This window comes from Dama dama, chromosome 7 (assembly GCF_033118175.1).
Source record: "Dama dama isolate Ldn47 chromosome 7, ASM3311817v1, whole genome shotgun sequence".
Classification (NCBI taxonomy): Eukaryota; Metazoa; Chordata; class Mammalia; order Artiodactyla; family Cervidae; genus Dama; species Dama dama.
The window spans coordinates 41,275,001-41,287,335 of record NC_083687.1 but is presented as its reverse complement, the minus strand read 5'-3'; the positions used below and the strand labels follow the sequence as shown (position 1 = coordinate 41,287,335).

At 36.7% G+C, this 12,335-nt stretch overlaps 2 protein-coding genes across 7 annotated transcripts in view; one reads left to right on the top strand and one right to left on the bottom strand.

Annotated features, from left to right (window-relative positions):
- KDM1B (lysine demethylase 1B) overlaps positions 1-3,636 on the top strand; it is a 42,028-nt gene extending 38,392 nt beyond the window's left edge. For all 4 annotated transcript variants that reach the window (XM_061147536.1, XM_061147533.1, XM_061147534.1 and 1 more), the window contains one exon: positions 1,732-3,636. In XM_061147536.1, the coding sequence (XP_061003519.1) occupies positions 1,732-1,815 (84 nt within the window). In that variant the 3' untranslated portion in view covers positions 1,816-3,636. The remainder of the gene's footprint in view (positions 1-1,731) is intronic.
- A 371-nt stretch (positions 3,637-4,007) lies between these two features.
- DEK (DEK proto-oncogene) overlaps positions 4,008-12,335 on the bottom strand; it is a 29,306-nt gene continuing 20,978 nt past the window's right edge. For all 3 annotated transcript variants that reach the window (XM_061147537.1, XM_061147538.1, XM_061147539.1), the window contains 4 exons: positions 9,268-9,403; positions 8,782-8,930; positions 5,996-6,064; positions 4,008-5,549 (listed from right to left, as the gene is read on the bottom strand). In XM_061147537.1, the coding sequence (XP_061003520.1) occupies positions 5,538-5,549; positions 5,996-6,064; positions 8,782-8,930; positions 9,268-9,403 (366 nt within the window). In that variant the 3' untranslated portion in view covers positions 4,008-5,537. The remainder of the gene's footprint in view (positions 5,550-5,995; positions 6,065-8,781; positions 8,931-9,267; positions 9,404-12,335) is intronic.

Sequence of the window (12,335 nt, the reverse complement as noted above, 5' to 3'; positions counted from 1 at the left end):
ATTTTCTTTTCAGGGCTTTTGAATTATTACAAAAGAATTATCATTTAAAAACCAGCTGACTTTGATTTCCTCTTTAGCCTGTAAAACACCATCTTTGTAGGAAAACAGCTTAATGGTTGCAATCCAGGCCACAACTGTCGACTGCTTCCAAGAGATGGCCCTGAGGGCCAAAGGGCCATGAACAGGCTTTAGAAGTTTTGACTCTTCTTTGCTGCTTTGATACAATTGCTACCTCAGTTGAGTCATTCAGTTGTGTCCGACTCTTTGTGACCCCATGGCCTGCAGCACGCCAGACCTCCTTGTCCATCACCAACTCCCAGAGTTTAAACTCACGTCCATTGAGTCAGTGATGCTATCCAACCATCTCATCCTGTCGTCCCCTTCTCCTCCCACCTTCAGTCTTTCCCAGCATCAGGGTCTTTTCCAGTGAGTCAGTTCTTCACATCAGGTGGCCAAAGTATTGGAGTTTCAGCTTCAGCATCAGTCCTTCCAGTGAATATTCAGGACTGATCTCCTTCGGGATGGACCGATTGGATCTCCTTGCAGTCCAAGGGACTCTCTCCAGTTGCTGCCTCATCTTCTTACAAAAGGGCTTCCCCAGTAGCTCACTGGTAAAGAAGGTGCCTGCAGTGCAGGACACCCAAGTTCAATTCCTGGGTCAGAAAGATCCCCTGGAGGAGGGCATGGCACCGACTCCATCATTCTTGCCTGGAGACTCCCACGGACAGAGGAGTCTGGCGGGCTACAGCCCATAGGGTCAAAGAGTCAGACACCACTGAAGTGACTAAGTACTTCTTATAAAACCCGTTTCTTTTGACGTTTCTATTACTCTGCTGCTATTTTCCCGAGTAATGGTGTTCCCCCTGACCTCCTGATCATCCTCCCACTTATTAAAGTCTTTTGCTCCGGGATGTTTTTCCATTTCATTCCAGCTATCAGTTTGGGTGACATGGAACCTAAATTCACATAGAACTTCATGTTTCTTATATTCCCTTTTCTCTGACCTACTTGACTACATTTTAGCTACTCTTCTCCCATAATCACATCCCAGACTTTGTCTTGGTTGCATGCATGCTCAGTCGCTTCAATCATATCCGACTCTTCGTGACCCCATGGACTATATATATGCCAGGCTTCTCTGTCCATGGAATTTCCAGGCAAGAATACCTAACAACGACGACAGAAAATACCTAACAGTTGTAAATCCAAGCCTGACTTTCCTGACCTCGTTTACTTACTCTCTTCCCACTATAACCTCCTTGCAGGTGAGGTTCTCTGCTGATAGTCCTCACCTTTGTCTTTCCCTTCTGTGTGTGTTACACCTCTTCTTGTTAATACTCATCCAGCAAAACTCCAGCCAAGGATGGACTGATTCACTTCTTGTGCTCGTTTCGACTTACCACTATTTACTTGTCTGATGGGAGGGGCTGTGTCTTACTCATTATTCTTAACTCCAGTACCTGGCATACATAATACCTTCATGAATGTCACACAGTACTTCACACGAGTGCTGACTGTGTAGAATGAATTTGGTGAAACATGGTGAGATAAGCCAGAAATGTTCAGGTCCTGTGATGGGTGAGTCGAGTGCTCCTGTGAGCACACAGGAGTGGCAAGATTTTAGGAGGATGGGAGGAAAGTGTAAGTTCCTACTATATTTTGACATATTTTTATAGTCATCTAAATTTCTTATACATGATCTCGAATTTTAATTTTTTTTTTTTTTAACAGGCAACAAACAGGCATTTTCCACAAACTGTTACAGGGGCATATTTGAGTGGTGTTCGAGAAGCAAGCAAGATCGCAGCATTTTAAATAGAATTTGTTTGGACGCAGCTTTCTTCTGTATCCCAAATGGAAAGGTTTGAAAAACATGTTAGACCTCATTTTGATAAAATCAAACAGTCCTCTCTAGGTAGCAAAACTGAAATGTTCCAAGGTGGTATGGTAATATAAACCAGTTTTTACCATTCTGAAAGCATGGGTTACAAGAATCCTTTTATAAGCACTTATATTTAATAGCATTTTCCTTTGGTCTGACTAGTGCTAAATGTTCCAATTTCAGAGTAAGGCAGAATATAACCTTCAGGTGTGACCTTGGATATGACTCTTCCATGGTTAAGAGATTCCCTTGAAATCTGACTTTTTTTTTGGCTGACCAATTTTCACACATTGAAAAACCAAGTCAAGCAGGAATCATTAAAAAAGCCATGTATTTCTGTGACAGTTTATCAGTATCTTTGCCAATGAGCCTTAAGATTTTTATATAGTTCTAATATTGAGCTTTTACTTAAATTTAGATAGAAATCTTCCCTTTTTGGATACAGTACAAACTCTTCCAAGGTAAATAAAACTTCTATTTTATATTGTACGTATTTCCTCCCATTAGGTGTTCAAAAGAAATTTCAATTCAGGTATCTTTTATAATAAAACATATTAGATCTGTGCACTCATTGGCAAAATTTTCGATTCAACAATACAGGTGTGGTACCACTGAGAATGGAGAAGAGAGAATGTGGTCTTCGTACTTTAGACACAGAATATGGCTATTTTTCTTAGAGCCATGTTTGTGCAGATGGGACACTTTAAATAGCCTTAACTTTGGCAACCACTAGCAAAAGGGTCAGAATAATTTAATAGAAGTCTCTCCCTACTGCCTCTTTTTAAAATAACTGATTAAGTCTCTAGGAATATTTTTTATAGAATTGTTTTCAGTATTCCATAGGCAGGTCCACTGGAAAACTGCAGAAAAATGTGAAATATCCTGGGATAAATATTACACATTTTATAAGCCATATCTTAAAAGCCTGAGAACATAGTAAATATTTACTTTTTCCTTCTTTCACTCATGACAAAAAAATAAACAAACACTGATCAGGGTCTTCAGGATGCCCATCTTGCCAAGAAACTTCAGTTTACAGGTTAGAAATATGGGTAACTTCAGTGCTTTTGTTTTAAAAAGTCTTTGAAGAATTCTTTCAGTATGTTGGTCAGCTTAAAAAGGACTCAAAATGACTTTGAAACCACTTTTCAAAATATTAGGTATTTTTAAAGTCAGGTTGTAAGTAAAAATTGTATTTTATGCAAAGAATATATCGTGAACTTTAGAAAGAACTTAAGACATACCTCCCTCCCCAGAAGTATGATACAGCTGAAAGAAAGCAAACAGCAGTAAATTGGTTTCAAAGTTAACAGGAAAAGGTTGATCTTAGGGTTATCTAAGGAAAGTCATTGGGACTGATTGGGAAGTATTCTGCTTCAAGTGTTTCCTGTATTAAAACGTTTAAATAGTGTCAAGTGATAAATGCAAAACACTTTAAGTTGAAATGGTTCACAGTCCATCATTACTTTGGTTTCTGGGCACTTAAACTTGTATAATGCTATAGGCAAACAAGGGGGGAGACCTACCTAAAGAAAGTACAGTAAATGTGTATTTTTAAAAAACCCCTCATTTCCTGTCTCAAGTGACATCACCTAACATTTTGTTCTTTAAGGAGCCACGGTACTTTTTTTTTTCTTGAGTATGTTTTTCACTGCTACCTGAAGATTTTGTTTAATAGCAGTGAATGTGTTTTAACTGCAGACTGTGAACAGCTGATTGTGTAAAACTGTTTAATAAAACATGTTTTTCAAATACACTGTGCACTATAGTGATGAATACACACTCAGCAGATACATCTTCACCACAGTCTTTCACACACACCAACTCAATCCCTTCAACCTCCAAACCTCTTTAGACTGTGCAGGTCGTAGCCATTATACCGTGTATCCTTTTCAAGTGAATGATCACAGATAAGTTAACTCTGACCAACTTAGTTTTGTGAGAGAGCACAAACCACCCCCGCCCTGCCCAGATTTCTTTGTAATGTATTTTTTCAAAGTAAAAGCAATCAATTACCAGTGATGAGCACTCCAAATTATATGGGCTACAAAGGCTAATAAATCCATTAAAAAAATCTCTACTCTGAAATACATGTTAACATATCAAATGCAAAGAGACAGAGGCGTTGATTTATTGTTTTTATTGACAAGGTTTATAGGAACAAATCAAGTATTTAAAACCAAAGGCCAGTTCTCAAGTCTCATTTAGTTGTTTATTTCACTCATTTGTATTAAGTATACCTTTCTTTAATATCTTAATAACTTTATCAAGAAACAAGTCAAACCTGTGAAAATACCTGTTAGCAGTCAACATATTTTTATATATTTCTGTACTATGATGCAAAGATATTTTAAACACTCATTGGTTCATCAAAGGCCTAATTCTCACATAAGCAGCAGTTTTAAAATTCAGAGATTACTGATTAAGACAACCAAAAGACAAAATTAGTCTCCTTCAGGAGTGGTCCATGTGTTGATCACCTAGAATCCTGATTGGCCAAAACTTAACACCCCTGATTCTGTGAATATGTTACCTTTCTTTAATGTTAGAAATAAGTCCATCACTTTTGAAAAATACTTTGTCAGATACCCACTACTGTCTATGCATTATCATCTTCTGGCATTACAGTTGATACTTTCAACCATAATTACAAAGGTGGCCAGGGTTCCTGTAAATACCAGCTTTTTATGTGGGCAAAAGCAGTTAATAATAAAAGTCAGTATATTTATTTGAAGCCAAATGTGCTTCTACTTGATCCAGATCTCCCCAATTTTTGAAGTTTTGATGTGTTGATTTTGGTCTACCCTTAATATAAAATGTATCTACAGACACTTGCAGAGTTAACACTAAAACTATAAATTGATGACACTTCAAGGCAAAGCAGAGAACTATCTATTGCTTCAGTGTTTTCCTCACTGAACTCTGACTTTCACTGCTCCGTCACACCATCTGGCTGAACACTGTCATTTCATAGTTTATAACTGTAAAGATACCTACTTATATGAGTTTAAAAATTGATCTGCACAAAAGAAATAAAAAAACTTTATATACAACAAATTCGTTTTTAAAAATACAAAAATAACATCTGTCACTCTTGTCATGCTGACAATTTGACATATATATACATGCAGGAGAAAAGTTCCAATTTAGTCATCTGGGCAGCTGAAGCTCATATATTTTTAACATGATGAACACACCGCCACTGGTTTTAACACTGACAGATGTGTATTCAAAATATTTCATCTACTAAATACTGCAACAGTCTCTGCATGTATAAATGCCAATTACCATAGTTTCTGTTCTACTTGATTAAAAGTATGACTTAAGCTAATGGTACGCACGTACACTAAAAACTACAACAGTTCAAGAATCTAGTCTTATATAAAGAAATCCAAAATGTACAAAATACAACTATAAAAGCAAGGGACAATTACTGTAGCCATGCAAAAATTTAAACTAAAAACTGCATAAAAATGCAATTTAAAATGGCAAACGCAATTCAGCTAACACTCAAGATAAAAAGGTCAGCAGGAAGTTCTACCAACAATGCTTGCAAAGATTTAGAAAAGGAAATACATTCTCTTTGCTGGTATAATGGTATATAAGTCAGATCTTTAGCTCCATGGGCACAGGTCATCTGTCTCTGTCCTCTTTCTCAAGAAATCAGCTGTAACAAAAGCGAAAACAGTTCCTCATATCCAAAATACAGTATGTGGTACACATAAATCAAAACCTCACTTTATTTTTTAACTCCTACCTTATTACTGTGACCTGGGGAAATCAGCTGGGATCACTATAAGACTACAGCTACTGCTGCTTTTCTCCTGCCTTTAACTGGTGGACAGGAAGGAACATGTGCTCAAGTGGTCGCGTGAGCTCCTCGGAGCTGACTGCCTGCCCATGTACACAGAGCCTGTATCTTCATCTGAGGCCAAGTTTTGTCACTAATGTTCTATTTTTAAGCTCTAAAATGGGGATGAAAATTACTATATTTTCCTATCTATTTTGAGGAAATTTTGAGCAACAAATCATGACATAAATATTTTGAAAAATATGCAGTATTTCCTTTTTAAGTCTAAAATGATCAAAACTGGAAAAATTGGATATAGTTACCTCTTTAACAGTTGTTTTTATGAACTCTTTTCTTTCAGTTAAGTCATAAGCAGGGTAATTTTCATATACCTATAGTGAAAAGGGAAAACAAAAGTAGATTTAAAAATCCAATAATATTCTCTTTGGATAATGAAGAAATCTGTGCTATGGACAAAGAGCTACATGTAGCTTTGAACAGTACATGCTGACCACCAATGGTTCATTCACCATGTAGAATTCTACAGCAAATGAGTAGTTTTAAATAATACTGTATATAGAACAGAAAATAAACTAGCGTGCAAACATTCTCAGTTTTATATAGTAGTACAGCTGAGTTAACAAAAAACATGCACGAGGAAACCATCTAGAAAGATCTTAGTTAAGTGGATTAAATTCTTTATATTGGTAGGTTACCTGTCAGTCATTTTTTAAAGGTATCCTTTTATTTTTTCTCTGTTACAGCATCTAACGCGTTTATGATTCCTCAACTTCAACTCTGGTGAATTTCAGCCTCCACATCACTATTCCATCCCTTCCCCGAAGCTATTATCACTGAGATTTAGTTATATCTTTGAGTCCACTCCTAAATTTTTAGCCTCTAGACTTCTCAATCTGATACTTGCTACTTGGTTTCACAATGACTTCTAGTCCCGACCTGCCCATATACACCTGGCTGGCTTCACTCCTATCGTACAATTCAAGGTCAGCAAACATTTTCTGCAGAGGGCTAGAAGTGATCTCAGCTTTCCAATGACAGTTTTAGTCACAACTACTCAGCCAGGCCACTGCAGCATAAATGGTCCTGTAGGCAATATTCAGAGGAGTGGGTATAGCTGCGGTACAATGGCCCACAGGCTGTATTTTGCCAACCTCTGCGAACACGGTCAATCATTTCCATTACTCTAACTGACTGCCTTTTGTTCTTTCTCTGCAAAACTCCAACCCTTAATTTGTCTAACTACCAATTTTCTACGGTTAAGTTCTGTAGGAAAATATAACAAATTTGAAAAGAATGGTCTTTTATCAACTATACTTAAATAAAGTTAAAAAAAGACTGGTCCTGTTTTAAGTTTGTGGTATTCAATGTCACAGCCCCCTAGAAATCCCAAGGAGTTCTAATGAGGTCTCCCTTGTATTCTCACCAGCAGCAACTTCCCCTTATTTGTGCCCCACACACTTGCTCTCAGTTGAGAAGGCATTACTCTGAATTTCCTCAACTTTCTGACTTGCCTCTTCTCCAATTCATGTGTACGGGATCCATCAACAGTTCTGTCTCTACCTTTGCAGGGACCCATCTCTCAAGGCTCAGGACCTTCAGCTTCTCCTTTCTCACAACTGTCCCTTAGCCTAACACAAGCTTCCACTCTCCCTCCCTGACCTTAAAAAATATTTGATCAGCTTGTACCATTCTCCAATTTAATTACTAACACAGAAACTTTACTTCACTTTCCTATTAATTCTCAGTCAAAGGGATAACCCTGGCATGTACCATCCTGCAGAACTGCTACTGGGCCAACCATTTTCTCTGAATTTACGGAGTCCAAAAAAACTCTCATCTTCTTCTCACCTGACCTCTCTGTGTTATTAATAATCCCCTTAAAATTACATAAATGTGTTCACAAAGTCATTAAAATGAACAGTACTTGTCTTCCTTTAACTTTCCTTTCAGCCTCTCCTCTCAAAGGAAACGAGCTATCAGTCTGCTATTATTCTTCCAGATCTTTAAAAGTAAGTTTATATACAAACATATAAACTTATCAATGGCAATATAGTCTTTCTGTATTTACGTAACAGGGAAATACCTCTGTTTTAAAAACTTGAAAATACCTGGAAGGTTTTTCGATGTTCTTTTGAACTGCTACACAGTATTCCAAAAGTGTGGATGTATAGTTTAAACATTTCCCTATCGAAGGCCATTTAGGTTGTTTCTGATTTTTCAGTATTACAGACAGGCTGAACATTATTGAAATCATTTTGTGTAGATGTGACTATGTCTTTAAGATAGAGACCTAGAAATGGAATTGCTAGGTTAAAGGGTACTTACCATTTAAGTTTTAACGTATTACCTAACTATCCCCCAAAGTTGTTACACCTTGTAGAGGATGAGAACACATTTCCCTATACCACTTCTAACACCTATCCCAGTGCCTGATGTGTAGCAGAGGCTCAGCTAATGTTGAATGAATATGAGAAACAATAATCGATATCTTTAAAAAGTTAATATTCCACCTTTAGTACATTTCAAATTTTAATCTCATTTTACCATAAGAAACCAGATTCTAAAATCTTCTAATCTCAACCTAGAGTATGGAATCATATTCAAGACTAGATCATTTCCTGAGAAGTATCAGAAAGAATTTCACAAAAGTTTGAGCTAAGAATCTAACCTGGAATCTGACCTTCTCATTTATCATAGTAGTACTGAAAGTAAGGTAGCCCACGAGATTCTGCTTGGTTAAACTAACATAATCTAGGGTTAAACTAACATAATCTAGGGATGCATCAATAAAAATTGTTTCCAGGTTAGGAAAAAAGATTATTCCTATGCAGTTTGGAATGTATCACTTTAACTTCAGTCACTGTATACATTCTACTATTTGTTTATAAAATGACTCTAATAGGGCAGAGGTTTTGACTACTTTACTCAAAGTGGTACCCCAGTGCCTACAAGAACACCTGGCATGTAGTAGTTCTATAAATACTTGTTCAATGAATGAAAGCATGTAAGAATCTAGCTTTAACCTGAGAGATAGGTGAAAGATTTTTTTCAAATAAAAGGAAAATGATCTCAGTATTTGTCCAATTACCTCTTTGCAAATCTGCTTCATTGTGACTTCCTCCAAGTTAGCACTGGCCAATAATTTCTTTACTGTTTCCTTTAACTCTTCATCTGTAGGAGGTTTCTTCAATTTTTTAATTAAAGGTTCATCATCCGAACTATCCTCAGATTCACTTTCTAAAAGTAAGATATTTTATGACATGAAAATAAATTTTTTCTTACATAGAAAAATAAATTAATATTCAAGACAGATTAGGAAAGATTCTATAAACATTCATCAAATTCTTGAAAAGGTACTAAATTAAAAAAATTATAGATCACTGCTCTATAGTACCTATAAAACACGCACTGAAATTTTTGTCGATTGTGAAAAATGATAAACTACACAAAACTGGTATACTCCCCTCAAAGTTCTTCATAGTTTACCTATTTTTCACATATGTTTAAAAACCACACTATAGCATATAAGTTGTAGCTATTTAGGGTTGCTGAAAATGTGTCATTTCTAACATACCTTTTTTGGAACTATTTTGATTCTTCTTGGTGGTACTGCTATCTGCCTTCTTAACATTAGCACTTTTTGCAGATTTTTTACTTTTAGGAGTGGCTTTCTGTTTGGGCTTTTCTCTTTTGGATGTCTTTTTTGGTGGCTGTTGGAAATAAAAACAAAGTACATACATTGATGAGTGATTAACTGCCATCCCTCTACTTGTCCACACCCCTCAACAACAGCAGAGAAACCTAACGTAGTCAATATCACCAGTGAAAAATTATTACTAACTGTCCACTTCTGAGATGAGTAACATTCAAGAAACTAATTTTATCCCAACATAAGACTAGTCAAGTGAAAAGAATCAAACTTTATAAATAGTTTACTAGTTTATAAACTAGTAAAGAACTATGGAGAGAAAACTTTATATGCAGAAGACTTTACTCTTGGGGGAAAAAAACCTATAAAATATTAAGTACTATTAATATTCTGTTATATTTATTGTCAATCTCTCCCAACTAAAAGGTAAGTTCCATGAAAACAAGGATTTTTTTGAACTTTTTGTGTTCACTGATGTATCCCTAACTCCTAAAATAGTGCAAAGTAGTTTCTCAGTAACTTTTTATAAACCTATGAGGAAATGCAGGCTCAGAGAGGTTTTGTACAGTCACATAATAAAATAAAGACGTGAGCTTCAAACAGATCTTACTCCAGATCCTGTTTTCTTAAACACTAACTCAGAGCTAATAAAATAAAAGCAAATATACACATACGGAGATTAAAATGACAAAATTAGTTTTTAAAAAATCTTTATAATAGTGTCAGTCGCTCAGCTGTGTCTGACTTTGCAACCCCACTGACTGCAGCCTGCCAGGCTCCTCTGTCCATGGGATTCTCCAGGCAAGAATGCAGGAGGGGGTGGCCATTACTCTATGTAACAAACTCATGGTAGGAATTCAGTAAAATATATTTTTCATAATGTAAGTGCTGGCATAGGGAAACAGTGAAAGCTGAATAGTGACATAAACTGTAGAAACTCATGTGTTTCATCTTGAGCAGAGAGACAATCAGATAAATAATTCACATCACGTGCTTTAGTCTTACAGGTGCTAAAAACCACTTTAGTTGCCCTGAAGATATTGGGTACAGGAAAAATATATTAGGAACTTCGGAAAACAGGGAATCTCAAAAAGATAGACCTTGACATTGCAACAACAGACAATTTTTGGAAGTTAAGGCAAACAAGATCACCTAGTATTTTGGAGATAATGAAAAGAGCCCCTGGGAAAACTGAGAAACAAAGTAAAAAACCACGCCCACTTAAATTCTACACAACCTTTCAAATTTTCATTACTTTCATCCCCTCTCCTCTCCTTAGGGAAATTTCACGCATGAGTCTAAACCTCTCTCAGCAATCACATTCTCCAAATCTTTCATAGTACAGCCAATCTGATTAATCGGCAGCCCCCACAGCACTTGACCTACAATTCATTTGCTCTGTCTTTATGGAAGGTTTTGTGAAGCAGTGAATTAGAAAACAGGTTTTTGGAGCCAAACTTCCTGATTCAAGTCTTGACTCCATCAGTGAGCAATTCTGAATTCTCAGACAAATCACTTATCCTTCCTGTGTCTGATTCTGCATCTGCAAAGTAGAGGTAATAATACCAGACTTGGCTAAATTTAACATTTGCCCCCCTCCCACATCTTAGATACTGGGATACATTTATAATCTACATTTAAATGATGCCTTCCAGGCACTGCAGATTCAACCAACTATGGCCATATCTGTAGAACTTCTGTGAGGATCGAATACATAAAAGGCACCAAAGAAAACATTTAACATATTTATGTGTTTCAAAGTGTAGGGATTTACATGTCTGTTCTCCCACTACACTGCAAGTTTCTTAGGACAATCTCCATGAGAAGAGACACCCAAATATCTAATTTAGCTCTGTCCCTAAAAACTACAAAAGCACCTGCCATAAAGTAGCCACTTCACTATTTCTGGCTATGTTCATCTCGGCATCATTTGCAGGATCTGGTTTATCTGTACTCTGAACCCAGAATATGGTTAAAAATTAAAAGGAAAATGAAAAAGGCATTTGTACAGCACTGCTTTCATATACACATGCTCATATGACCTAAAAAACAAAACAAAGCCAAAAAAAACCCCACAATGACAAACAACTGACGTTACTATAAATGAGGAAAATACATCTGTGCAGTTAAGTGAAACAGTGCCTTACAGCTAGTAAGAAGCAAGACCCTGGTTAGGTCCAGTGTGCCTCCTACTGCACTAGCTGCTTATAGAGAAGACCAAAGTAGCTACAGTTTTCTGTAAGCCACAGGTGAAAACTACTGAACTGACCCAGTGCAGCAAGTCAATGATACCATGATCTAATTCTGTTACATACAAATGTTACTGGGAATAACAAAGAATTAAAAGTGCTGGCAGAAAATACAGAAAGGCAATAAAATGTAACCAAACTCAGTATTAGGGCTATCTCTGGCCCTTTCCTCCAAACTCTGTACAGGCTCCAGGATCATTTCTCTAGAATTTTTTTTTTTTAGTGAAGCTAAGATGGGCCTCTCATGTAATTCAGTTTTGCATCATTTTCTCCAAACCCCTTTCTTTCCTTATGCCAAACTCTCCTGTTTATCCTTTAACGCTCAGATCAAACTGTTACCTCCTGTGAGGTTTCCCTGTCTGGATCTTTGCTCCCTACCTGCTCGTAGAAAGAGAGAAATACTCCAGCTTAAGAAAACCACTTTCTTAACTCTTTTATTTTCCCATACTTTTCCCCTCCTAATCTTTGACCTCTCCCCTCCTGCCAACCAGACTGAATGGCTTAACACGGAGACTCTATCTTGTTTCTTGATCTCCACTGCCAAGTTTAGAACTACCACTTAGCTGTTGCTATGTAATTATTTGGAAAATTGAGATGGGAAATGATACTTGGAGACTATAGATAACTTTTCAAGATCTATTCCAACTCCAAGGTTCTATTTCATTAGAATCACTCTGCTTGCTAAGACAATTTTTCTACCAATAGCAGTTAGCCAAACTTCTTGATTTTTAGTATCAGTCTTTT